The sequence below is a fragment of the Mustela erminea genome, chromosome 19 (assembly GCF_009829155.1).
Source record: "Mustela erminea isolate mMusErm1 chromosome 19, mMusErm1.Pri, whole genome shotgun sequence".
In the NCBI taxonomy this organism is placed as follows: Eukaryota; Metazoa; Chordata; class Mammalia; order Carnivora; family Mustelidae; genus Mustela; species Mustela erminea.
In genome coordinates this window covers 17,276,613-17,304,368 of record NC_045632.1, presented here as the reverse complement: position 1 = coordinate 17,304,368, position 27,756 = coordinate 17,276,613, and the positions used below count along the sequence as shown (strand labels likewise).

General features: G+C 41.0%; 1 protein-coding gene across 4 annotated transcripts in view; it reads left to right on the top strand.

The window, feature by feature from the left end:
• The first annotated feature begins 9,548 nt into the window (after window positions 1-9,548).
• The window catches only part of LOC116579809 (zinc finger protein 345), a 93,653-nt gene continuing 75,445 nt past the window's right edge, over window positions 9,549-27,756 (top strand). Inside the window, exons 1-4 of one of the 4 annotated variants that reach the window (XM_032325606.1) lie at window positions 9,549-9,758; window positions 11,176-11,265; window positions 22,482-22,567; window positions 24,836-24,962. In XM_032325606.1, the coding sequence (XP_032181497.1) occupies window positions 22,559-22,567; window positions 24,836-24,962 (136 nt within the window). In that variant the 5' untranslated portion in view covers window positions 9,549-9,758; window positions 11,176-11,265; window positions 22,482-22,558. Of the gene's footprint in view, window positions 9,759-10,440; window positions 11,266-14,447; window positions 14,523-19,993; window positions 20,027-22,481; window positions 22,568-24,835; window positions 24,963-27,756 lie in introns of those variants that run through there. The other 3 variants (XM_032325607.1, XM_032325611.1, XM_032325604.1) reach the window with 3 other exon arrangements.

Below are 27,756 nucleotides of genomic sequence, written 5' to 3'. Positions count from 1 at the left end.
AGGTGGTAGTGGAGTCTTTTGTTCTAATGAGGCAACTCTGGGTCTGCAGCTGGATGACTACCAGATGGGGACTGGTCCTGAAAGACCAAACCATGATTAGAAGCTTGGAATTTTCAGCCCTACTCCTTTTCCGTTGCGAAGTAGATGGCTGGAAATGGGGTTAATGATCCATTATGCCTAAATGATGAAGCTTCCATAAAAATACCCAAACTAGGGGCACCTGGGTGGCTCAGTGGGTTAAAGCCTCTGCCTTCGGCTAAGGTCATGATCCCGGGGTCCTGGGATCGAGCCCCGCATTGGGCTCTCTGCTCTGCAGGGAGCCTGCTTCCTCCCCCCTCTCTCTCTCTCTGCCTACTTGTGGTCTCTCTCTCTCTCTGTCAAATAAATAAAGTCTTAAAAAAAATACCCAAACTATAGGGTTCAGAGGGCTTCTAGGTTGCAAATCTACCCCACCAAAAGTGTGATGCACCCTAACTCCATGGTGACAGAAGTTCTTATACTTGGGGTACTTTAAGACTTTACCCAATGTGTCTTCTTCATCTTGCTTTTCATCTGTATTCGTTATCATGTCCTTTGATTAACTGGTAAATGTGTTTCCCTTGGTTCTATGAACTACTCTAGCAAATTAATTGAAACAGAGGAGGTCATAGGAACCTTCAGTTTGTAGCTAAATTGGACAGAAATTTTGGGTAATCTGGATACCTACTACTAGCAATTGGCATCTGAAAGGGTGATCAGTATCATGGGACTGAACCTTTAGCCTGTGGACCCTATAGTTCCATCCACGTCGTCGCAAATGGCAAGATTTCATTTCTTTTGATGGCTGCATAGTATTCCATTGTATATATACCACTCTTCTTTATCCATTCATCTGTTGATGGTTATCTAGGTTCTTTCCATAGTTTGGCTATTGTGGACATTGCTGCTATAAACATTCAGGTGCATATGCCCCTTCAGATCACTACATTTGTATCTTTAGGGTAAATACCCAGTAGTGCAATTGCTGGGTGGTAGGGTAGCTCTATTTTCAACATTTTGAGGAACCTCCAAGCTGTTTTCCAGAGTGGCTTTAACAACTTGCATTCCCACCAACAGTGTAGGAGAGTTCTCCTTGTTCCGCATCCTTGCCAGCATCTGTCATTTCCTGATTTGTTAATTTTAGCCATTCTGACTGGTGTGAGGTGGTATCTCATTGTGGTTTTGATTTGTATTTCCCTGATGCCAAGTGATGTGGAGCACTTTTTCATGTTTCTCTTGGCCATGTGGATGTCTTCTTTGCAGAAATGTCTGTTCATGTCCTCTGCCCATTTCTTTTTTTTTTTTTTTTTAAAGATTTTATTTATTTATTAGATAGAGATCACAAGTAGGCAGAGAGGTAAGCAGAGAGAGAGGAAGATAGAGGAAGCAGGCTCCCTGCTGAGCAGAAAGCCCGATGCAGGGCTCGATCCCAGGACCCTGGGATCATGACCTGAGCCGAAGGCAGAGGCTTTAACCCACTGAGCCACCCAGGCGCCCCTCCTCTGCCCATTTCTTGATTGGATTATTTGTTCTTTGGGTGTTGAGTTTGATAAGTTCTTTATAGATTTTGGACAATAGCCCTTTATCTGATATGTCGTTTGCAAATATCTTCTCCTATTCTGTCAATTTAGGGTGAGAATTTCAATCAGTATTGTGAAATTATAGTCAGTCAAGCAAACTCATTTCAAGAATAAGTGCCCACACCATTTCTTTGAAGGTGGTTTTTAACCTAGTATAGAATTCTAGTTTAACATTTTTCTTTCAGTATGTTGAAGATCTCATTTAGTTGCTGTGGCTTTAGTTTGTTGGTTTGGATATATCAGCTGCCTTCTCTCTACTACTCTTTTAAAAAATATTTATTTATTTATTTGAGACAGAGAGCGTGCGCATGTGCCAGTGGTGATGGGGGGAAGAAGGAGAGAGAGTCCAAGCTAATTGCATAGACTGACATGGGACTTGATCCCAGAACCCTGAGATCATGACCTGAGCTAGAATCAAGAATCAGACAGTCAGCTGAGCCACCTGGGCACCCCACTACTTAATACTTTAAAAATTTTCTTCCTCCTCCTCCTCTTCTTTTTTTAAAACCTTCAGCAGAGTTTTCTTTTATTTATTCTTCTTGGGCTTTTGAGAACTTGAAACTATAGCCTGACGGGCTTTAGTTTGGGAAATTTTTCATCTATTTTTTTAAATACTCTTCTGTCCCATTCTTTTTCTTTTTTCCTTCTGAGTCTTCAATAGCATGTGTTTAAAACCTGTTCATTTTATTTTAAATGACACGTAACTCTAAATTATTATCTCCACTTTAAAGTAAGATGATGAAACTGGACCCCAAAACACAAGTTGTCCAATGAGATGTCACCATCTCATGCACATGGTGAGTTTTTATAAGAGCTGAGATTCACATCTGAGAAGTTTTACAACAAAGCCCACTTTAAAAGTTGTGAAGGAGGGAGGGAGGGGAAAAAGTTATGACTGAATATTGCCTCCAATTTCATGCATTCAGTGCTTTACATCTCAGTAATTCATCAGGAATACTGTTCTTCAACAGTTATGTGGAATATATACCATCATTATTGGTATATGGCACAATATATTACTAAATTGGTGACCATAATTTGTTTAACTTTTATTAGGTATGTTTATTTCTAACATGCTATTCTCTGATACATCCTGAGGTATGTCTCATTATGCATTTTATAGTTCTTTCCCAATGATACTTTCCTAGAAGTTGAATTTTTGAGTAGTTGTTATACATTTAATAATTGCTCACAATATACCAGACTGTATGCTAGTTTATAAGAGATACCAGCATTAAGAATGTAGTTGCTGATTCGGTCAAGATGGCGGAGAAGTAGAAGGCTGAGGCTACATCAGGTAGCAGGAGATCTGTTAGATAGCTTATCTAAACATTGCAAACACCTACAAATCCAATGGGAGATCGAAGAGAAGAAGAACAGAAATTCTAGAAACAGAAAATCAACCACTTTCTGAAAGGTAGGACTGGCGGAGAAGTGAATCCAAAGCAATGGGAAGATAGACCGCGGTGGGAGGGGCCAGCTCCCGACAAGCGGTGGAGCAACGGAGCACAAAATAGGGACTTTCAAAAGTCTGTTCTGCTGAGGGACATCGCTCCAGAGGCTAAACCAGGGTGAAGCCCATGCAGGGTCAGCGTGGCCCCAGGTCCCACAGGGTCACAGAAGGATTGGGGGTGTCTGAGTGTCGCAGAGCTTGCAGGTATTAAAACGGGGAAGCCAGCTACAGAGACAGAGCTGAGCAGTGAGCTCTCAGCTTGGGGTTAACTTGTACCAGTCGCAGCCTGGATGAGCTCAGAGCGGGGCGGAGGCCAGGGAGACAGGAGTTATTGGGTGCTATTCTCTGAGGGCGCACTGAGGAATGGGGACCCGAGCTCTCGGCTCCTCTGGGCCGGAGACTGGGAGGCCGCCATTTTCATTCCCGTCCTCCAGAACTCTACGGAAAGTGTTCAGGGAACAAAAGCTCCTGAAAGTGAACCCGAGCGGATTACTTAGCCCAGCCCCTGGTAAGGGCAGTGCAACTCTTCCTGGGGCAAAGACACTTGAGAATCACTACAACAGGCCCCTCCCCCAGGAGATTAACAAGAAATCCAGCCAGGACCAAGTTCACCTACCAAGGAGTGCAGGTTCAACACCAAGGAGAGCAGCAGGATTCCAGAGGAGGAGAAAGCAAAGAACGGAACTCATGGCTTTCTCCCCATGATTCACTAGTCTTGCAGTTAATTTAATTTTTTTTCAATTTTTTTCCTCCTTCTTTTTAACTTTTACCTTTTTCTTTTTAAACGTTTTTAAACTAGTTTATCTAATACATATATATATTTTCTTTATTCGTTTTCTTTTTTTATTGTTTCTTTTTTTTCTGAACCTCTTTTTATCCCCTTTCTCCCCCCCCCCCCCGCCACGATTTGGGGTCTCTTTTGATTTGGTTAAAGTGTATTTTCCTGGGGTCTTTGCCACCATTTTAGTATTTTACTTGCTCCTTCATATATTCTTATCTGGACAAAATGACAAGGCAGAAAAATTCACCACACAAAAAAAAGAACAAGAGGCAGTACCAAAGGCTAGGGACATAATCAATACAGACATTGGTAATATGATGATTCTCAAGGTTCTAGCCGGGCTCGAAAAAGGCATGGAAGATATTAGAGAAACCCTCTCGGGAGATATAAAAGCCCTTTCTGGAGAAATAAAAGAACTAAAATCTAACCAAGTTGAAATAAAAAAAGCTATTAATAAGGTGCAATAAAAAATGGAGGCTCTCACTGCTAGGATAAATGAGGTAGAAGAAAGAATTAGTGATATAGAAGACCAAATGACAGAGAATAAAGAAGCTGAGCAAAAGAGGGACAAACAGTTACTGGACCATGAGGGGAGAATTCGAGAGATAAGTGACACCATAAGACGAAACATTAGAATAATTGGGATTCCAGAAGAAGAAGAAAGAGAGAGGGGAGCTGAAGGTATATTGGAGAGAATTCTTGGAGAGAATTTTCCTAATATGGCAAAGGGAACAAGCATCAAAATCCAGGAGGTGCAGAGAACCCCCCTCAACATCAACAAGAATAGGTCCACACCCCATCACCTAATAGTAAAATTTACAAGTCTTAGTTACAAAGAGAAAATCCTGAAAGCAGCCTGGGAAAATAAGTCTGTAACATACAATAGTAAAAATATTAGATTGGCAGCAGACTTATCCACAGAGACCTGGCAGGCCAGAAAGAGCTGGCATGATATATTCAGAGCACTAAATGAGAAAAATGTGCAGCCAAGAATACTATATCCAGCTATGCTATCATTGAAAATAGAAGGAGAGATAAAAAACTTCCAGGACAAACAAAAACTGAAAGAATTTGCAAACACCAAGCCAGATATACAGGAAATATTGAAAGGGGTCCTCTAAGCAAAGAGAGAGCCTGAAAGTAGTAGATCAGAAAGGAACAGAGACAATATACAGTAACAGTCACCTTACAAGCAATATAATGACACTAAATTCATATCTCTCAATAGTTACCCTGAATGTTAACGGGCTAAATGCTCCAATCAAAAGACACAGGGTATCAGAATGGATGAAAAAAACAAAACCCATCTATATGTTGCCTACAAGAAACTCATTTCAGATCTGAAGACACCTCCAGATTTAAAGTGAGGGGGTGGAAAACAATTTACCATGCTAATGGACATCAGAAAAAAGCAGGGGTGGCAATCCTTGATCCTCAGATCAATTATATTTTAAGCCAAAGACTATAGTAAGAGATGAGGAAGGACACTATATCATACTCAAAGGTTCTGTCCAACAAGAAGATCTAACAATTTTAAATATCTATGCCCCTAACTTGGGAGCAGCCAACTATATAAACCAATTAATAACAAAATCAAAGAAACACATCAACAATAATACAATAATAGTAGGGGACTTTAACACTCCCCTCACTGAAATGGGCAGATCATACAAGCAAAAGATCAACAAGGAAATAAAGGCCTTAAATGACACACTGGTCCAGATGGATATCACAGATATATTCAAAACATTTCATCCCAAAGCAACAGAATACACATTCTTCTTTGGTGCACATGGAACATTCTCCAGAATAGATCACATCCTGGGTCTTAAATCAGGTCTCAACCGGTATCAAAAGATTGGGATCATTCCCTGCATATTTTCAGACCACAATGCTCTGAAGCTAGAACTCAATCACAAGAGGAAATTTGGAAAGAACCGAAATACATGGAGACTAAACAGCATCCTTCTAAGGAATGAATGGGTCAACCAGGAAATTAAAGAAGAATTGAAAAAATTCATGGAAACAAATGATAATGAAAACACAATGGTTCAAAATCTGTGGGACACAGCAAAGGCAGTCCTGAGAGGAAAATATATAGTGGTACAAGCCTTTCTCAAGAAACAAGAAAGGTCTCAAGTACACAACCTAACCCTACACCTAAAGGAGCTGGAGAAAGAACAAGAAACAAACCCTAAACCCAGAAAGAGAAGATAAATAATAAAGATCAGAGCAGAAATCAATGAAATAGAAAGAAACAAGAAAAAAAATGAACCAATCAATGAAACTAGGTGCTGGTTCTTTGAAAGAATTAATAAGATTGATAAACCCCTGGCCAGACTTATCAAAAAGAAAAGAGAAAGGACCCAGATAAATAAAATCATGAATGAAAGAGGAGAGATCACAACTAACACCAAAGAAATACAGACAATTATAAGAACATACTATGAGCAACTCTATGCAAACAAATTTGACAATCTGGAAGAAATGGATGCATTTCTAGAGACATTTAAACTACCACAACTGAACCAGGAAGAAATAGAAAACCTGAACAGACCCATAACCAGTAAGGAGATTGAAACAGTCATCAAAAATCTCCAAACAAACAAAAGCCCAGGGCCAGATGGCTTCCCAGGGGAATTCTACCAAACGTCTAAAGAAGAACTAATTCCTATTTTCCTGAAACTGTTCCAAAAAATAGAAATGGAAGGAAAACTTCCAAACTCATTTTATGAGGCCAGCATCACCTTGATCCCAAAACCAGACAAGGATCCCATCAAAAAAGAGAACTACAGACCAATATCCTTGATGAACACAGATGCAAAAATTCTCACCAAAATACTAGCCAATAGGATTCAACAGTACATTAAAAGGATTATTCACCACGACCAAGTGGGATTTATTCCAGGGCTGCAAGGTTCGTTCAACATCCGCAAATCAATCAATGTGATACAACACATTATAAAAGAAAGAACAAGAAGCATATGATACTCTCAATAGATGCTGAAAAAGCATTTGACAAAGTGCAGCATCCCTTCCTGATCAAAACTCTTCAAAGTGTAGGGATAGAAGGCACATACCTCAATATTATCAAAGCCATCTATGAAAAACCCACCACAAATATCATTCTCAATGGAGAAAAACTGAAGTTTCCACTAAGGTCAGGAACACGGCAGGGATGTCCATTATCACCCCTGATATTCAACATAGTACTAGAAGTCCTAGCCTCAGCAATCAGACAACAAAAAGAAATTAAAGGCATCCAAATTGGCAAAGAAGAAGTCAAACTATCACTCTTCGCAGATGATATGATACTGTATGTGGAAAACCCAAAAGACTCCACTCCAAAAACTGCTAGAACTTGTACAGGAATTCAGTAAAGTGTCAGGATATAAAATCAATGCACAGAAATCAGTTGCATTTCTCTACACCAGCAACAAGACAGAAGAAAGAGAAATTAAGGAGTCAATCCCATTTACAATTGCTCCCCAAACTATAAGATACCTAGGAATAAACCTAACCAAAGAGGCTAAGAATCTATACTCAGAAAACTATAAAGTACTCATGAAAAAATTGAGGAAGACACAAAGAAATGGAAAAATATTCCATACTCCTGGATTGGAAGAACAAATATTGTGAAAATGTCTATGCTACCTAAAGCAATCTACACATTTAATGCAATTCCTATCAAAGTACCATCCATTTTTTTTCAAAAAAATGGAACAGAAAACCCTAAAATTTATATGGAACCAGAAAAGACCTTGAATAGCCAAAGGAATATTGAAAAAGAAAGCCAAAGTTGGTGGCATCACAATTCCAGACTTCAAGCTCTATTACAAAGCTGTCATCATCAAGACAGCATGGTACTGGCACAAAAACAGACAAATGGAACAGAATAGAGAGTCCAGAATAGAGAGTCCAGAGAGTCCAGAAATAGACCCTCAACTCTATGGTCAACTAATCTTCGACAAAGCAGGAAAGAATGTCCAATGGAAAAAAGACAGTCTCTTCAACAAATGGTGTTGGGAATATTGGACAGCCACATGCAGAAAAATGAAATTGGACCATTTCCTTACACCACACACGAAAATAGACTCAAAATGGATAAAGGACCTCAATGTGAGAAAGGAATCCATCAAAATCCTTGAGGAGAACACAGGCAGCAACCTCTTCGACCTCAGCCGCAGCAACATCTTCCTAGGAACATCGCCAAAGGCAAGGGAAGCAAGGACAAAAATGAACTATTGGGATTTCATCAAGATCAAAAGCTTTTGCACAGCAAAGGAAACAGTTATCAAAACCAAAAGACAACTGACAGAATGGGAGACGATATTTGCAAACGACATATCAGATAAAGGGCTATTGTCCAAAATCTATAAAGAACTTAGCAAACTCAACACCCAAAGAACAAATAATCCAATCAAGAAATGGGCAGAAGACATGAACAGACATTTCTGCAAAGAAAACATCCAGATGGCCAACAGACACATGAAAAAGTGCTCCATATCACTCGGCATCAGGGAAATACAAATTAAAACCACAATGAGATAATCACCTCACACCAGTCAGAATGGCTAAAATTAAGAAGTCAGGAAATGACAGATGCTGGTGAGGATGTGGAGAAAGGGAAACGCTCCTACACTGTTGGTGGGAATGCAAGCTGGTGCAACCACTCTGGAAAACAGCTTGAAGGCTCCTCAAAATGTTGAAAATAGAACTACCCTATGACCCAGCAATTGCACTACTGGGTATTTACCCTAAAGATACAAATGTAGTGATCTGAAGGGGCACGTGCATCCGAATGTTTATAGCAGCAATGTCTACAATAGCCAAACTATGGAAAGAACCTAGATGTCCATCAACAGATGACTGGATAAAGAAGAGTGGTATATATACACAATGGAATACTATGCAACCATCAAAATAAATGAAATCTTGCCATTTGTGATGCCATGGATGGAACTAGAGGGTATTATGCTTAGCAACATAAGTCAATCGGAGAAAGACAACTGTCATATGATCTCCCTGATATGAGGAGGTGGAGATGCAACATGGGGGGTTAAGGGGGTAGGAGAAGAATGAATGAAACAAGATGGGATTGGGAGGGAGACAAACCATAAGAGACTCTTAATCTCACAAAACAAACTGAGGGTTGCTGGGGGGAGGGGGTTTAGAAGAGGGGGGTGGGGTTATGGACATTGGGGAGGATATGTGCTATGGTGAGTGCTGTGAAGTGTGTAAACCTGGTGATTCACAGACCTGTACCACTGGGGATAAAAATACATTAATGTTTATAAAAAAATGTAGTTGCTATCCTTTGGATATTCATAATTGAGCAAGAAAGATGTAATCTTCATAGGGATAAATCTGAAGTAGAGTGTGATAAAGGCCTCCAGAAAAATTAGATGGTATACCTCTGAAGATGTGAATGAAAGACCTTTCTGGCAAGTTGCAACTTAATTTAAATCCATAGGCTCTCTAGAGGTGAATGGATTTATGCAGAAAGCTACATGCCTTACACCTCTTATTAAAATGACATTAGATGCAAAGAGAGATTATTAGGATAAGATGTTTGAAGAACATTTTGAGGAACATTATGTCTAGAAGGTATTTGGAAGCAAACAAACCCATTTCAGAAAGATATGGGAAAAAACAGCAATGAATCCTTTATCAATACATACATCACTCAGGAACTTCTAGACATAATTTCCTATGTAGTAATCTAACATACATCTCGATCTGGGTGGTGGTCACACTCGTATACACACAAGTGAAAAATAAGCTGTATACATCAGTGTGCTTTATACACTTTGGGGGGGGTTTTATTGTCGTGGTTTCTCAGGCATGGACTGTGTACTCCTGTAGCTGGTACAGCTGCTACTTCTGCTGCTGTTGCTTGGTCTTCGTTCTTCTGGTCATTCAGCAGGTACGTGTCTTCTTCTTTTTTTAATTAAGATTTTTATTTATTTATTTGATAGATATCACAAGTAAGCAGAGAGGCAGGCAGAGAGAGAGGAGGAAGCAGGCTCCCCGCTGAGCAGAGAACCTTATGTGGGTCTCCATTCCAGGATGCTGGGATCACGACCTGAGCCAAAGGCAGAGGCTTTAACTCACTGAGCCACCTGGGTGGCCAAAGCACGTGTTTTCTTGAGCCATAGATCCAGGGGTTTGTACTTTCCCTTGTAGAATTCCCTGAGGTTCTCATTCTGTGTCTGGTTGATGACAGTAAGAATACAGGGGTTAGATATGGAGACAACTTAGATCTTGGAGAGCTTGGAAGCTGTGCTGCCTGTCACCTTGGTGCTGTTTATTAGGGACAGCTCTACCTTTAGGTCTCACAGCTGTTTAAGCAGCTTCTTCTTGCCACAAAGGCCTTCAACCTTAATCTTGGCCATGTCTGCACAATCCACTGCTGCTGCTGAGGGAAAGATGATGAGGCCCTTTATGCACTTTATTGTGTGTGTATTATACCTCAATTTAAATAATCAAGTGGAAGAAGAATGAGACTGTATGGTAGTTGCCTCTTTATATCTCTTCTAAGTATAACCTAATGCGTATGTGTTTTTTGGGCACCTGGTCCTTCAACAAGGTAGGTCTGGTAATCTATGGTGTGTGTGTGTGTGTGTTTGTTTGTTTTTTGGGTTTTTTTTTTGTTTGTTTGTTTAAGTAATCTCTGTGGCTTGACCTCAGACTTGGAGATCAAAAGTCAACCAGCTATGCCAGCCAGGTTCTTCACACTGTTCTTAATCTCATAGCAGGGAGTAATAGATTAGGGCTTTGACCTGCAAAAGGAGAAAAAAAAAGGACCAAAAGTATTTATTTTTGTCTAGAGATAGTGGCCACGATTTCATCCTCTGAATACTAAGTGAGATTGGTGAGCCCTGGAAGTTGTAATCCTGGCTAGGAAAAGGGCTGCACATGGGTAACGTGTAGTTTAGTCACTGCCAGGTGTGGTCTGTGCAGTTTTCTTAGTTCAGATGTGGAAAAACAGGCAGTTTCCCAAAGCCTTAAAGGAGCTTCTACATGAATGAAATGGTCCCTCCTAAAGCCTGGAAAAGGAAGTCTGAACAGTCTGGTCACAAGTGCAGCTCAGCATCCCAGAACAGAAGACTTCTGGAAATCCTGTTAAAGTGCTGACTTTTGCTTTTGTGCAGGAGAGCTTCTTCTAGAGCCCACCTGTTTTATATCAGAGTTCTCTGGAGTTTGAGAAAAGTATAGAGATATCTAAATTCCTGCTAATCTTCCCAGTGTATATATGAAGGTGGGGGGTTGGTTTGGAAAAAAAGAAAACTGGACATTTTATTAACTCCATGGCAAATTTGGTCTCATTTTTTCCTCCTTAGGGATATGGCTTCCCTGGATTCTAGGCTTCTCAAGTAGATAAACTCCAAGAGGCACTGTTTGGTTCTTGCAATTCTAAAACTATGGCTCAAGTAAGTTGGTTTTCAATGTTGAATTCTGGTTATGTGAAGAGTTTAATTTTTTACTCTGAAACTTCTTTATGTACCAGAACTGTTCCCCAGTTCCTCCCATTTTTAGAGGGATGTCATCCAGGTCCCTCCTATGTGCCCCAGTTTGCTTAATATGTGTACTAAAAAATCCCTTCATATGTGTACTAAAAAGTCAGCATATCCTCTATACACAGTCTTTGGCCTAGAGCAGAGATGGAGCAAAAATGAAGTCCCTTCAGAGAGATACTTGACCATCTCTTGTCAGATCCCCATTTGATGATAAGGAAAGGATGATCTCATTTGATGGCCCTCAGGAAAGTTGACTGGCCTCAGTTTAAGTATGTGGTGAAATCTCAGACTTTTTGATTCCTTTAATGGTGGTTATGGAAATGATTGGAGCCTGCTTACAGATTGGTAAAGGGGTCTCTCCTGGGGATCCTGAGAGATGAAAACCTATAGCAATGTTCATTTTTTATCTGAAGAGGTACATATTTCAGGGACATGTTCGTGACTGGATTAACCTATAACAGTATTCTCTGGCTCAGGCACGAGCCAATGCGGGGCTCAGGCATGAGAAATTTGGGGAGAAATGGAAAATGGAGTAGCAAGTAAGAATATATGGTAGGATGCTTCTAAAACAACTTCCAGGAATCCCTGCCTCCAAATATTCACATCCTATTGTACTTTCTTTCTTTTAGTGTGGGTTAGATTTAGTGGCTTGCTTCTAATGAATAGAACATGGCAAGAGTGATGGGATTTCACTTTTGATATTAAAATCTTTTTTTTATTATTATTTTTTAAAAATTTATTTATTTGAGAGAGAGACAGTGAGAAAGAGCATGAGTGAGGAGAAAGTCAGAGGGAGAAGCAGACACCCCATGGAGCTGGGCGCCCGATGCGGGACTCGATCCCGGGATTCCGGGATCATGACCTGAGCCGAAGGCAGTCGTCCAACCAACTGAGCCACCCAGGCGTCCCTCACTTTTGATATTAAAGTGATATTAAAGTTACAGTTAAAGTCTGTAACTTCCGTCTTGCTCACACATTCTGGTTCTTTGTGCTTTCTGACTCTGATGAAGTAAGCTGCCTCCCTGTGAGCTAAGCATAATCTCTGGCTTGCCAATGCGGAACCGAGGCTCACATTCCAATAGCTATGAAGACTGAATTCTATCAATAACTGTAACAGAGAACTTTGAAGCAGATCTTTCTCCATGTGAGCTTTGGCATGACTGTGGCCTCAGCTGACACCTTGATTGCAGTCTGTGAGAGATCCTGAAGATGAGCTCAACTGCAAACAGATTTCTGACCCAAACTGATTTGTTGTTATTTGAAGGCATTAAGCTTTGGGATCATTTGTTACATAGCACTAGGTAACAGAGAAGATCATCCAGATAATCCCAGCAATAACACCAGAGTTCAAATGTCCTAGGGCCATTTTAGAACTCTGCCTACCATACTATACACATCACACAAAGGCTATCATCCAGATTCAATTTCTTTAAGTTAGAACAACCTAAAGGAATTTCTGAAGCAATCTGAGGGAGAAGCCATTCTTGATTTCAATGTTTCCACCAACATTCTGTTGTTGTCCTATATACACATGATTTGATAGCAATGATTTTTTAGCAACTGTAATTATAACTAGGATTTCCAAAGATTTTAGCTTGCTTTATATATGTCGAGCCAATTGTCTTTTCACACTCATAATTATTAATAATTATTTTTTTAAAAGATTTTATTTATTTATTTGACAGACAGAGATCACAAGTAGGCAGAGAGGCAGGCAGAGAGAGGGAAGCAGGCTTCCTGCTGAGCAGAAAGGCCAATGCAGGGCTTCATCCCAGGACCCTGGGATCATGACCTGGGCTGAAGGCAGAGGCTATAACCACTGAACCACCCAGGTGCCCTATTAATAATTATTAAATGTGACCTGTCACTTGTTTTGGTAAGGCCAATGACCTCAGAAAGTTTCTACATTTTTTAAAGATTTTATTTATTTATTTGACACACAGAGGGAGATCACAAGTAGGCAGAGAGGCAGGCAGGGTGGCTCAGGGGGTTAAGCCGCTGCCTTCGGCTCAGGTCATGATCTCAGGGTCCTCAGATGGAGCCCGACATCAGGCTCTCTGCTCAGCAGGGAGCCTGTTTCCCCCTCTCTCTCTCTGCCTGCCTCTCTGCTTACTTGTGATCTCTCTGTGTCAAATAAATAAGTAAAATCTTAAAAAAAAAAAGAAAAATTCATTCCTCAAACTAGCCATATTTAAGAGGCTCAACAGCCATATATGGCTAGTGCCTACTGTTCTGGACAGTGCAGATACAGAACACAGAACCTAGTTTTACAGAAAGTTCAATTGGACAGCGGTGCTCCAAAACATTACATAAATGTCAACCTCATTTTACAGGTGAGGAAACAGAAGCTTAGAGATACCACTATTACTCAGTGCTGCATGCGCTTCTTTCCCCACATTCACTGCTACAGGTGAACTCTGTGTATCATTCATTTAACAAGTTTAGAATTACATAGGAGTCTATTCTAAATTCATAACCATGCAAACATAGCAAAAGCATTTTCTCTGTTAAAAGTTATAAAAATACTTAGTTGCAGACTGATTAATCCCAGACAGCAGCCTTAGAGTCAGTCACACCGTCCCCGAGACGCGCGCACAAAATCCCGAATGGATCCCACGCTTATTCACAAACATCCCTCTCACAGTTGCAAACACCATCTGACACATGGCACACTCCCCACAGTCCCCGCATCCCCTGCAGAGGACACTTGGATATAAACACGCTTCCGTGAAGTAAGCGTCAAACCCCCAGTGCCTCTTGAGCAGAAACCTGTAGTCACAACTACTGCGACGGAGCCAGAGCTTTGGTCTGAGAAACCCAGACCCTACCTACTGGCCTTGCGCAGCTTTTCAGATCCGGACTACATTTCTCTGAAGGCATCACTACAAGACCCAATTTCTGGGAACCTCCATGGGATTTTTCTGGGGTCATTTGAGTGAAAAGGAAATAGGTCGGCTCACATCTGAGTAGCGCGAGATCCCCCACTGGAGCACGGGAGACTCACGGCGCGCCCGATTCAGGGCAGAATATGGCCACTGCCTCTGCATCTTCTGGGATTGAGCGGGGGTCACACTTTTGACTACATTTCCCGGAGGCCACCGCGTCCCGGCGCCATTTCGTCCACTTATTCCGTTACGTCTTGATGCAAGGATCCAGTCTGCAGCGGCCAGGTGAGTGGACCGCTTCACTGGGACCCATACGCTGCATTTGGTTTGTAGCACCCAGAAAAAAGTTGCCGCGTGGTGCTGGGAATACTGGTATGCCGGCTGGGGCTCGGTGCTGACAGGACCCAGGACGACCCTGGTTCTGGACTACATTTCTCCTGAGTCGTAGCGCTCCAGATTAATTCCTTACGGAAGTCGGCCTTGCGCTTGCTGGGTGCCTGTGCCCTTCTCTGCCGCCAATATCCGCGCCGTCACTTCGGTTCCGAGCGGCAGGGGCGGGGCGTTATTAGTTTCGTTCCTTCGCCCGGGTTATAGTGGAGTGCACTTGGCACCCCTCTCCGCTGGCAAACTCAGCACCATGACTTTCGTTCCGGAAGGAGGGAATCAGGAATATGTTACCCTTAACGTTCCACCGCGCGGTATGTGTGTGTGTCCCCATCTGTGGCGCCACGATGGGCTCACCTGTCGTCATCTAATGCTTTTGGCGGCTGGGATCCTTCGCACCTGTGTACTTAACCCTCCTCTGTAAGGGACAAAGTCCCTTTGGGAATCGCGCGGTTCCAGCTGCTGTAATTCCTTTGCCTTACTGTGCAGAGAGAACGTGCCTATTTTGAAACTGCCGCTATAATGAGGATTTACACCTGGAAGTTCCCTCAGAAGGGAGATAATCTTAACAGGACGCCCTTTTCTACTTGGAGAGTCCTGTGGGGAAAGCCAACCCCTTTCTCTGGCTTGAAGTTGTAGGAGATGATCCTAAATTGTTTTGTTGGCTCTGATTGTTTTTTCCGTTCTTTTAACAACAGGGCCACACAGGAAAGGAAAAATAATCTCGTACGTTTAAAAAGCTTGCCTAAAATAACTTGTCCTTTTCTTTCTTCCCTCAAATTTCTTACTTTTCAGGATATTGCTACCTCCATCAACAAACATCCTAAGGAGGAACCAGCCTTTCAGTGATTGGTCATTAGGCTTAGCTGTCCCCATAAATGATGACGCTGCAGGGATGAGCTCACAAAGCTAACTCCAACCACACTACTCCTCTCCTTTCCACCCAATGATAGATCAGCCCTTTCTGGCCTGGATTTTGATGAGAGAGAACTAGACCTTCTGGAAGAAATCTGAAGATTTTTATTTTAATTTGATTTATTTTAATTTAAAAATTTAATCAAAAAATTAAATTTTATTTTAATTTGATTATGGAAATTTTCGAGCATAGAAGAAAATAGTATGAACCCCAATGTGCTCAACACCCAGCCATAATTTAAAACATTTACAAATACGCTTATATCTATCCTTTCTCCTTTTTTCTGTAGCATTTCAAGAATTACATAATTTTATCCATGTGTATGTATATGTAACCAAAACGAATATCATTTTTAGATAATATCTGTGATGTTATCCCAACTTTAAAAAACTAACAGTTAATTCCATAATAGCACATACACAGTACATATCCAGGTTTCTCCATTTCTTTCAAAGATAGGTTTTTACAATTGGTTTGTTCAAATCATGCTCCAGATAAGGTCTACACAGTGCATTCCGTTGTCAAGCCTCTTAAATTTCTTTAATCTACAAGTTTCCCTTCCGTTTTTTGCTTTTATTGTATTTTAATTGGTATCACTGTTTTGTAAAAAAAAAAAAAACAAAACTAGGTTGTTTATAGAATATTCTACTTTGTGCTTTTGGCTAATTACTAACTTGTGGTGTCATATAATTTGTTCCCCATTGCCCCATATTTCTGTAAACAAGTAGTTAGATCTAGGGGCTTCATCAAATTCAGATCATATTTTGCATAAGCCATATATTTGGGCAAAAATAATTAATAGTTGGTGCTGTATACTTCCTATTCACATCCTGCGGCTTTTAGAGTCTGAAGTCCCACTTCTCTGGTGATGCTATATTGATCAGTGTTCAAGTGCTGTCCACTTAATCCTTTTATAATGTTCTCCCTTCCTTTTACACCTATTAATAGAAAAAGGTATTGCGCACCCCCCCACGCGCCCCGCCACAAGGGGCTAAAACTTGGTACTAAGTAGGGAAGGGTACAATGGTTTGTGGCCCTTGAAGCCACAGAGTACACAAACACATAAATACAGTATATTTGTAGTATTAAAATTTCATAGTTGGTTGGGGCGCCTGGGTGGCTCAGTGGTTAAGCCACTGCCTTCGGCTCAGGTCCTGATCTCAGGGTCCTGGGATCGAGTTCCGCATCCGGCTCTCTGCTCAGCAGGGAGCCTGCTTCCTCCTCTCTCTCTCTCTGCCTGCCTCTCTGCCTACTTGTGATTTCTCTCTGTCAAATAAATAAATAAAATCTTAAAAAAATATTTCATAGTTGGTGATAGGGAAAAAAAGGTTCTTTGGGAACTAATAATGAAAAATAAGGTTAAGAAACACTAATCTAAAGGTTATAACATCCATTTATGATTGATGGTGAAATCTGTTATTCCATTAAGGATTTCAGTATATCACATATAGTGATATTTATTTGTTTGTTTATTTGCTTGTTTATTCATTTATTTATAAAGGAGATGGAAGTTTATTGAATATACCACAGGGGGTTGGTGGGCAAGACAGCAAAGCAGAGGCTGTCTGCCTACTTTTAGTGATTTTTAAAAATTCTCTCACTTCTGGATTTCTTAGTTGGGGTTCTATAAATAAGAACTTTTCTTTGTCAGCTATTTGGTTATTTTAAAATTTAGTTCACATAGACAAAAATCTATTTGATTCTTTCCCTTTATGTATTAGTTTTCAGAGAAATTAGTTGGTGTCATACAACCTCCTAAAGAGTCCCAAAAGTAAGTGAGTCTGTTTATTTTGAGTACCACCTGACTCCTGCTTTTTTTTTTCATTTATTTATTTTCAGCGTAACAGTATCATTATTTTTCCACCACACCCAGTGCTTCATGCAATCTGTGCCCTCTATAATACCCACCACCTGGTACCCCGACCCCCCACACCCCTGCCACTTCAAACCCCTCAGATTGTTTTTCAGAGTCCATAGTCTCTCATGATTCACCTCCCCTTCCAATTTACCCCAACCCCCTTCTCTCTAACTCCCCATGCCCTCCATGCTTTTTGTTATGCTCCACAAATAAGTGAAACCATATGATAATTGACTCTCTCTGCTTGACTGATTTCACTCAGCATAATCTCTTCCAGTCCCGTCCATGTTGCTACAAAAGTTGGGTATTCGTCCTTTCTGTTGGAGGCATAATACTCCATAGTGTAGATTTTGTTTGTTTACTTGACAGAGAGAGACACATCAGGAGAGGGAACACAAGAGGGGGAGTGGAAGAGGGAGAAACAGTCTTCCCACTGAGCAGAGAGCCCTATTCGGGGCTCCATCCCAGGACCCTGGGATCATGACCTGAGGGAAAGGCAGAGGCTTAACCGATTGAGTCACCCAGGTGCCCCTGTTTTGTCCTTTTTAATAACGATTTTTAATTTTTCTCTTTTTTTCTCATTTTTAAAATGAAGCTCTTTTGGTCTTAGGAAGAGTCACTCTTTTTTTTTTTTTTTTTTTTTTTTAGGTTGTCGATATCTTCTCCCAATTTATTTGTGTTTGCATTCTTTTCTCTAGGCAATTTTTAAATGCAGTAAAATGTATTCGTTTGACTGTAAGAAATAGAAAGGCTTTTCACCTCTCAACCTAAAAGGAACTCAACCATTTTTTCCCTTAGCATGCCTGTGCGCTGAATGTTTGACCCTTCTCAAAAAACTCGTATGTTGAAATCCTAATGCCCAGAATGATAGTGTTTGGAGGTGGAGCCTTTGGGAGGTAATGAGATCATGAGAGTAAATTCCTCATGAATGAGATTAGTGCCTTTATAAAAGAAGCCCAGTGAGGATACCATAAGTCTGTGACCAAGAAGAGGGCTCTCATTTGGCCAAGCTGACTCTCTGATCTTGAACTTCCAGCCTCCAGAGCTGTGAGAAATAAATTTCTGTTGTTTGTAAGCTGCCTGGTCTGTGGTATTTTGTTATAGAAGCCCAAATGAACTAAGATTGGTATTTTTATGATTTCAGGTCAGCACCGACACTGAAGTGATAGAATATGTATGTATGCAAGATAAATGCTACCACAAAAGATCAGTGCTCCAAACTGTGGCAAATAGGTGTCTGGAAATGGAGAACTTTCTTTCAAATGATGGCTCAATCTTGAAGTTGTATCACAAGAGGAGGCCTTGCATGGGCCCACTGGCTGCCTTTGATCATGCTTCTGTGTTTGACTTGGGATTTGAGGATTAAATAAAAAGAATGTTTTATTATCTATAAAGTTATTCAACATGTCTCATAAGAGACAAATTTGGACTTAACTAAGGAATGACTTTATTCAAAGGATCACTGCAGTGAGGGGAGGAAGACTTGTAATTGGGAGAACATTACACCCAATTGTAGATCTGCAGGCATTTAAAAGGTCAGGCAGAAAATAATTTTCTTTTATAAGGAAGGTAAGGCCAGAAAGAAGTGGCTGTGGCAGTGTGGGATGAGTGGGTGGTTAGTTGTGTAGATTGTGTTCTTTGCAAGTCAGCTGCAGAGGGGTTTGAGTCGTTGTTAAGAGGGTTGTTTGCATCCTGTGCTGACTCAGAACACAGGGTAGGCCTGTGAAGTTCAAGGGCCTGAGAGAAGGAGAGAAGTCTGACCAAAGTTTGGTCGGGTGAAGTTATCAGGCATTTTGTCCAGATTAGTCAGTGGCGTCCAGCAGCTCAGCTAGTCATTTATGAGACAAAGAATAGCCATTTGGAGGCTCTGCCTGGCCTTGTAGGTTGGAAAACGGGGGAGGGGTCATCCTCCAGTCATATCTAAGTTATGTGGAGAAAGGAGATTCATTTGTTTCCTAATCCACAAAGATTGAGTGGGTATCTCTCATCGTGGCTATTTTTCAGGATCATAGATCTTGGGTAAATTTTAATATTGTGAAATCCATCAATTATGTCAAGCACTGAGAAGTTAAAATGTTGACAATATAGGAATGAAGATCAAGCAACTAGTTGAAGGATTCTTCTATCTAGTAAAAGTTAAGTTCACTAAAAATTTTAAGAAATTAATTTTTCAATTGTTTTACTTTTTTCTGGAAAAGAATGGTTTGAATGATATGTTAAAAATTTGGTTACATTGTTTATATTATATACTTATATAAGTACGTATCTTACAGTATACCTGTCCTATTAAAATTTCATGGTGGAGGGGGACAGGAAAAAAAGTGTCTAAAATGGCTCTTCAGAGGGGCAATGGTGGAAAAAGTTGTTGAGAAATGCTGTTCAAACCATTTGCTCAAATCTATTTTTAGGTCTTTCAGGGGTGGTTCAAGTTTTTCTTTCTTTCTTTTTTTAAATTAAAAAAAAAAGATTTTATTTACTTATTTGACAGAGATGATAAGTAGGCAGAGAGAGAGAGAGAGAGAGGGAAGCAGGCTCACTGCCAAGCAGAGAGCCCAATGCACATCTCCATCCCAGGACCCTGAAATCATGACCTGAGCCGAAGGCAGAGGCTTAACACACTGAGCCACCCAGGTACCCCTCTTTCTTTATCTCTCTCTTTCTCTCTCTTTTTAAAGATTTTATTTATTTATTTGACAGAGAGAGAGAGAGATCACAAGTAGGCAGAGAGGCAGGCAGTGAGAAAGGGGGAAGCAGGCTCCCCACTGAGCAGGGAGCCTGACTCAGGGCTTGATCTCAGTACTCTGAGATCATGACCTGAGCTGAAGGTAGAGGCTTAACCCACAGAGCCACCCAGGCGCTCCTCAAGTTTTTCTTCTTGCACGTTTTATGCATTTCTTGTCAAGCTTGGGCCTAGGTATTTCATCCTTTTTTGTGGCTATTGTTTATTATATTTTCTGTGTGATTATTGTTTTTTATATAAAGTTCATTTCTTTTCATTCTAGTTTTATATCCTGCTAATTTACTAAGTTCTCTTTTTATTTGTCGTCATTTTTTTCTTTCATTGCACTCCTGGGATTTTAGGCATGCTGTCATATCTCATAGAGGGAGTTTTGCTTATTTTCTATTCTTGTTGTCTTGTTGATTTCTCTTGCCTCTTTATATTGGCTAATATAACTAATACAGTGATAAATGACAGTGAGAATAGTGGGTATTCTTGCCTTGTTTCTACTCTTAACCTGGAAATAGTGTGCTTCAATGAAAGGCAAACAAGCATTTATTAGGATAAAAAAAATTCAATTCAGGGAGCGCAAACTCAGGCAGAAACCAAATAATGTCCCACTTGGAGAGTGAAAGCAAGGATTTTTTTTCCTACATTAGTTAAGAGAAAAAAAGAAAAGGCTAAGCTATACATGGTTATACACTGAATGACTACTGATTATTTCTTTAGAAAGTCCATAACCATCAGTCTTATGATCAGACTCTGTTTTACGGCTGACATTTCAAGCAGTTGCCTGAAACAATTGCTGTTTTGCTCAGTCGGCAGGTTTTGGGCCAGTTCAAAAGGAGAGGCATAAGACAGTTTCTCTCAAGTGGTCCGTCTGGCTTCATTTTAAAAGGCTTCATTCATGTCAGTCTTTCCAGCTATCATTAAAATAGTCATCAATTCCTATTTCTTATTGTGTTCTTGTCAGAAGTGGATCATGAGTTTTGGGAAATTTGGGGGGTATTTATGAAGATAGTATGATTTTCTTCCATAGAATGATTAATATCATGGATTATATTAGTGAACATGGTAATATCAAACCATCTTTTTATTACAGAGAAAGTCCCACTTAATTATGATAGTTTTTAAAACATGCTGTTGGGTTTTTGTTTGCTGGTATGTCAAATTTTGCAGTAGTATTTGTGAGATAATAATATATATATATTTTAAGATTTTATTTATTTATTTGACATAGAGAGAGAGATTACTAGTAGGCAGAGAGGCAGGCAGAGGGAGAGGAGGGGAAGCAGGCTCCCTGCTGAGCAGAGAGCCCGATGCGGGGCTCCATCCCAGGACCCTGAGATCATGACCTGAGCTGAAGGCAGAGGCTTAACCCACTGAGCCACTCAGGTGCCCCATATATTTGGTTTTTATCCCTAGTTCTTGGCACAGAGCTCCTAACACCCTTTTCTGATAGGAGTGTCTTTCATTTTTCATAACAAGCCCTGAATTTATCCTAATGAAGTGGCTAGGGGTGGCCCCCTGTATTGTCTCAGAATAGAGTTGGGTTCACCAGAAAGACTGAGTGATTAGAGGATTGGAACTTTCCAACCCATCCACTGACCTCCAAAAAGGGGTGGTTGGCCCTGGAGGTTAAGGGCCATAAAAACTCTTGCACTAGGATATTTGCACTAGGATCTTGCACTAGGAGCTTCTGGATTGGTGACACACTGAGTTGTTGTGAGGGTGGCATTCCTAGAGAGGGCATGGAAAGCTCCAAGCATTCCCCCTGCCAATACCTTGTCCTATGCATCTTTTCCATTTGGCTGTTCCAGAGCTGTATCCTTTATAATAAATTCATAAATGTAAGTAGAATACCTTCCTGAGTTACGTGAGCTATCCTAGCAAAGTATAAAACTTAGCAGGAGATTGTGGGAGCCCCCAGTCTATAGCTGGTTTGTCAGAAGTACTGGTGGCTAGGGATTTCAGTTTGGCTTCTGGAGTTAGGCACAGCCTTGTGGGATTGAGCCCTTAAGCTGTGGGAGCAAAGCATCTCACTTTATCCTTGTATGAATGTGTGTGGGGGTGGGGGAGAAATACCTGGGGCAGCTGTGCTCCCCAGGGCTTCCTAGGTATGCCCCTATATCAGGATTTGAGATATCCTAGAAAACTAGCACTCTCTGAAGTCCTGTTCAGCATCATGGGGATTAAAGAAAAGTCTGGCCTGAATTCCTTGTGCCACAGCTGTATTCCACTGGATTTGAAGGAAGGCTAAGATTTTTCCAAACTCCCTCAAAGAGGTAAGATAAAGGTAGTCCTAAGGTGCTCATTTTGTAGGCTCTGAGGCAAGCCTGACCTCATGGCTTCTTTTTCCCTCTCCAGCCCTGCCTTCTCTGGACTCCACACATCTCCAGAAGAAGAAGCCAGAAAACCGATCAGTCCTGACAGTTCTAAAAAACATGCCCCATGTGAGTTGCTATTTCATTTTTTTTCCTTCAAGTGCAGTCATTTGTTGTGTGGTGTGAATACCAGATTTCTTTATCTCAAAATGTTCTGCCTTCCTTAGTTCCCTAAGGGAACTGTTCCCAAATTTTTCCCATTTCAGTGACTGATCCTAGCAAAGAGATCCATTCTTCTCTAAATACTTTCCCCCTCATCAGTGTTTAGGTGTTTTTTTGGTTTGTTTGTTTTTACATTTTTTTTGTCTTTCTTTTTTTTAAATTTTAATTTATTATTATTTATTTATTTATTTGTTTTCAGCATAACAGTATTCATTGTTTTTGCACCACACCCAGTGCTCCATGCAATCCTTGCCCTCTCTAATATCCACCACCTGGTTCCCCCAACCTCCCACCCCCCGCCGCTTCAAACATTTTTTACATGCAAAGTCTTCTGCCAGGAACCCTAAGGAAACAGAAACGTCTCCCCTTAAGAGCAATATTAGTATAACGGTTTGGTGAGGTAGTTATATGGGACCCATAACACTGATCTCTACAAACCTAGGTTTCCCACTTGGAAATGACAGCATTTCTGCTGGATGTTCCAGGTCTCAGTGTATGATGACATTTTCTGCGAGGCTTTTAAGATTGAGTCTGAGAAGGAAGAGATCTTGCCTCTTGTATAGTTTCCTGTTGATGTTGTCACAAATTTTCACAAACTTAGTGACTTGAAACAACCCAAGTTTATTATCTATAGTTTTGGAGGTCAAAGTCTGAAATTGGCTTTATAGGCTAAAATAAAGATGTTGGTAGGTCTGTGTTCTTCTGGAGGTTCTAGAGGAGAATCTATTTCCTTGCATTTTTCCAGGTCCTGTAGGCTGCCCACATTCCTTGGCTCATGGCTTCCTTCCATTTTGAGAGCCAGCAGTCATCATTCTGACTTCTGCTTTCATTATCATATCTCCTTCTCTGACTCTTCTGCCTGCCTCTATCACTTAAAATACCCTTATGATTACATTGGGCCCAACCAGATAATCCAGGAAAATCTACCCATCTAACGTTCCTTAATCACATCTACATTTGTCATATAACGTTACATACTCAAAGGTTCCAGGGATTCAGATGAGGACATCTTTGTGGCAGCGGGGGCTGTTATTCTATATACGACAACCTTCTTGCTCCAGAACCAATGAGAGGATGAACAGCAGTCAGGTTTACCTTGGAGTTGGCCAGAAATGTGTTCATGGTGCCTATTACACCTAGATTGGCATCCATCAGCTTGCACAAAAGGAAGTAGAAATAAAATCTGCCAGATGCCTACTCTCTTGAAAATTGTAGATTCTTAGGGCTCAAAGACATTAGAGAATTTAATTGAAATATTCCCAAATAAGCAGATCATTTCATCCATAAAATGGAAATGTCAGTTATATTCAGTGACATAATATTGGGACTTCAAGAATTTGAATCTTCAAAAAAAATTTTTTTTTTAATATTTAAAAAAAAATGTTTGGAGAGAGAGAGTGTGTGTGTGAGTGGGAGGAGGGGCAGAAGGAGAGGGAGAGAGAGAATCCCAAGCAGACTCCTTGCCCAGTGGGGCACCCAATGCAGGGCTCGATCCCAGGACCCTGGGATCATGACCTGAGCCAAAGATCAGATGCTTAACTGACCGAACCACCCAGGTACCCCCAAGTCCCCCAAGTCCAATGTTTTAGCCTACAGATTTCTTTTTTTTTAAGGATTTTATTTCTTTATTTGACACTCTCTCTTCCAAAGAGAGAGAGAGAGATCACAAGTAGGCAGAGAGGTAGGCAGAGAGAGAAGGAAACAGGCTCCCTGCTGAGTGGAGAGCCCAATGTGGGGCTCTATTCCAGGACCCTGAGATCATGACCTGAGCCGAAGGCAGAGGCTTTAACCCACTGAGCCACCCAGGCACCCCAAGAACTCATATTTATTGAGAATTTACTATTTTTTGGGATTTGAAAGCTCAATATGCATATACTATTTCATTTAATGAGAGAACTGCATTCATCTGGCCTTTTGTATTCCTGGACTTTTCTGGTTAATAGAATTATCCTATCATACATAGGAAGTTTTGTCTTCCTCTGTGCGATGGAGTGATCAAGGATCCTGTTGACACTATAGTACAGGGGCTTAATTTCCTTTAATGTTACAAGGTGTTCAGCCATGGCCCATTTACTGTGTCATCCCCTTCCTTCATGGCCTGCTCTTTTTTCCCCTCACTTTACCTCAAAGTCATTGTCATATTTTTATCAATAACACGTGGATTTGTTGTTTCAGTGGTTGGTGACTTTCAGGGATGTGGCCATCAACTTCTCTCAAGAAGAGTGGGAATGCCTTAACTCCACTCAGAGGGACTTGTACAGGGATGTGATGTTGGAGAACTACAGCAACCTGATTTCACTGGGTAAGATCATCTACAATACTCAGAACTTAACTCCCATATTTTCTGCCTGTGTCATTATGGTTTTCTGATTTTTATTCCCTAAGGAAAGGTTTGAATTTTTTGGAGGTAGAAGTGTAATCAAAGTCAAGTAGTTCACAGCATGGCCTGCACCAGATCAAGCACAACCCAAAGGAAATGTTGAAAGCAAAGACATTTTATTATTTGTTACAAGTAAGGACACCGGGAGATCGCTCTGAAAGCACTGTCTCCCTGTGGGGTTAGTAGAGGAAGTTCTTACACAGTGTGGCAGGGCGCTGGGACAGGGGACTCATATGTGCCCTTCTGGTTCATTTGGACATGCCTGGCATTTCAACATGCCAGTGTGTGTATTGTATGTTCAAAACATGGCAGAAAATTCCACTCACAGGAGGATGTCTTTGTATTTTTTTTAATTTAAATTCAATTAGCCAACATAAAGTACATCTTAGTATTACAGCGGGCTAAAGGTAACTTCAGGTCAGCTCAGCTGAGGCTTCTGTGCAGGTCCTTAGCTCCTTTCCAGCTCAAACTAACTCATGCGAGGGGCTGTCTGGCTGGACACACTTAGCAAGGGGCTCTCAGGTGAAACACCTACTTAGGTGTCTCCTTGGCTGGAACTGGAACTGTGGGTTCTACAAAACAAGACACATTTCTTCCCTGCTTTTGTCTCTTCTCCTCCCTTCTGCTGATCGCTTTAAGACACATTTGTTCTTTGAATAACTTCCCCTTGCATCCTAACCAACAGAAGTCGACAGCTCCACTGTGTGCCTTCTTGTTTTTCATCCTTCAGATCTTCATGTTGTCCTCTGTCACTTCCTTCGGTGTCTCTCTTTGATGACCAATGGCCTGGATTTGAATCTGGGACTCCTATGCCATGACCATATCACATTTCTTTTCTTTTAAGCTGGATGTTCGATCCCTAAACCAGATGTGTTTTCCTTATTGGAGCAAGGGAAGGACCCCTGGATGGTGATGAGAGCCATGATAAGAAGAAGGAGCTCAGGTGGATAAGAGCTAGTCACGTAGGAGCAGCTCTTGCTGACAATAAGACAGCTGGTCTGTGAGGTGGCCACGCTTCGAGATGTTTGTGTGAAGCTCTCTTCAAAGGCCTGTGGAAAGAAGTCTAAGGTCTCAGCAGGAAAGTGATATCAGTATGAGTTTCCAAAGGAACTTCCTTTCCAACTCACATTTACCACTCTTCCTCTCTCATATTTCCCTTTAATTATTTCCCCCTTTAGGGTTTTTTTTTTTTTTTAAAGATTTTATTTATTTATTTGACAGAGAGGGAGATCACAAGTGGCAGAGAGTCAGGCAGAGAGAGAGGGGGAAGCAGGTTCCTTGTTGAGCAGAGAGCCCGACGTGGGGCTCGATCCCAGGACCATGAAATCATGACCCGAGCCAAAGGCAGCGGCTTAATCCACTGAGCCACCCAGGCGCCCCTTTCCCTTTTAGGTTTCTTTTTTTTCATGTTCTTTTTTTTTTTTTAAAAATAAGCATATAATGTATTTTTATCCCCAGGGGTACAGGTCTGTGAATTGCCAGGTTTACACATTTCCCAGCACTCACCATAGCACATACCCTCCCCAATGTCCATATCCCCACCCCCTCTTCCAAACCCCTCTCCCCAGCAACCCTCAGTTTGTTTTCTGAGATTAAGAGTCACTTATGGTTTGTCTCCCTCCCAATCCCATCTTTCTTTTTTTTTTTTTTTTTAAAGATTTTATGTATTTATTTGACAGAGAGAAATCACAAGTAGATGGAGAGGCAGGCAGAGAGAGAGAGGGAAGCAGGCTCCCTGCTGAGCAGAGAGCCCAATGTGGGACTCGATCCCAGGACCCTGAGATCATGACCTGAGCCGAAGGCAGCGGCTTAACCCACTGAGCCACCCAGGTGCCCCCCTCCCAATCCCATCTTGTTTCATTAATTCTTCTCTTACCCCCTTAACCCTCCATGTTGCATCTCCACTTCCTCATATCAGGGAGATCATATGATAGTTGTCTTTCTCCAATTGACTTTTTTCGTAAGCATAATACCCTCTAGTTCCATCCACGTCGTCGCAAATGGCAAAATTTCATTTCTTTTGATGGCTACATAGTATTCCATTGTATATATATATACCACTCTTCTTTATCCATTCATATGTTGATGGACATCTAGGTTCTTTCCATAGTTTGGCTATTGTGGACATTTCTGCTATAAACATTTGGGTGCACATGCCCCTTCGGATCACTACGTTTGTATCTTTAGGGTAAATACCCAGTAGTGCAATTGCTGGGTCATAGGGTAGTTCTATTTTCAACATTTTGAGGAACCTCCAAGCTGTTTTCCAGAGTGGTTGCACCAGCTTGCTTTCCCACCAGCAGTGTAGGGGGGTTCCTCTTTCTCCACATCCTCGCCAGCATCTGTCATTTCCTGACTTGTTAATTTTAGCCATTCTGACTGGTGTGAGGTGATTATCTCATTGTGGTTTTGATTTGTATTTCCCTGATGCCGAGTGATGTGGAGCAGTTTTTCATGTGTCTGTTGGCCATCTGGATGTCTTCTTTGCAGAAATATCTGTTCATGTCTTCTGCCCATTTCTTTCTTTCTTTTTTTTTTCATTTATTTATTTATTTATTTTAAATTTATTTTTTAGTTTCAGCATAACAGTATTCATTATTTTTGCACCACACCCAGTGCTCTCTTGATTGGATTATTTGTTCTTTGGGTGTTGAGTTTGCTAAGTTCTTTATAGATTTTGGACAATAGCCCTTTATCTGATATGTCGTTTGCAAAT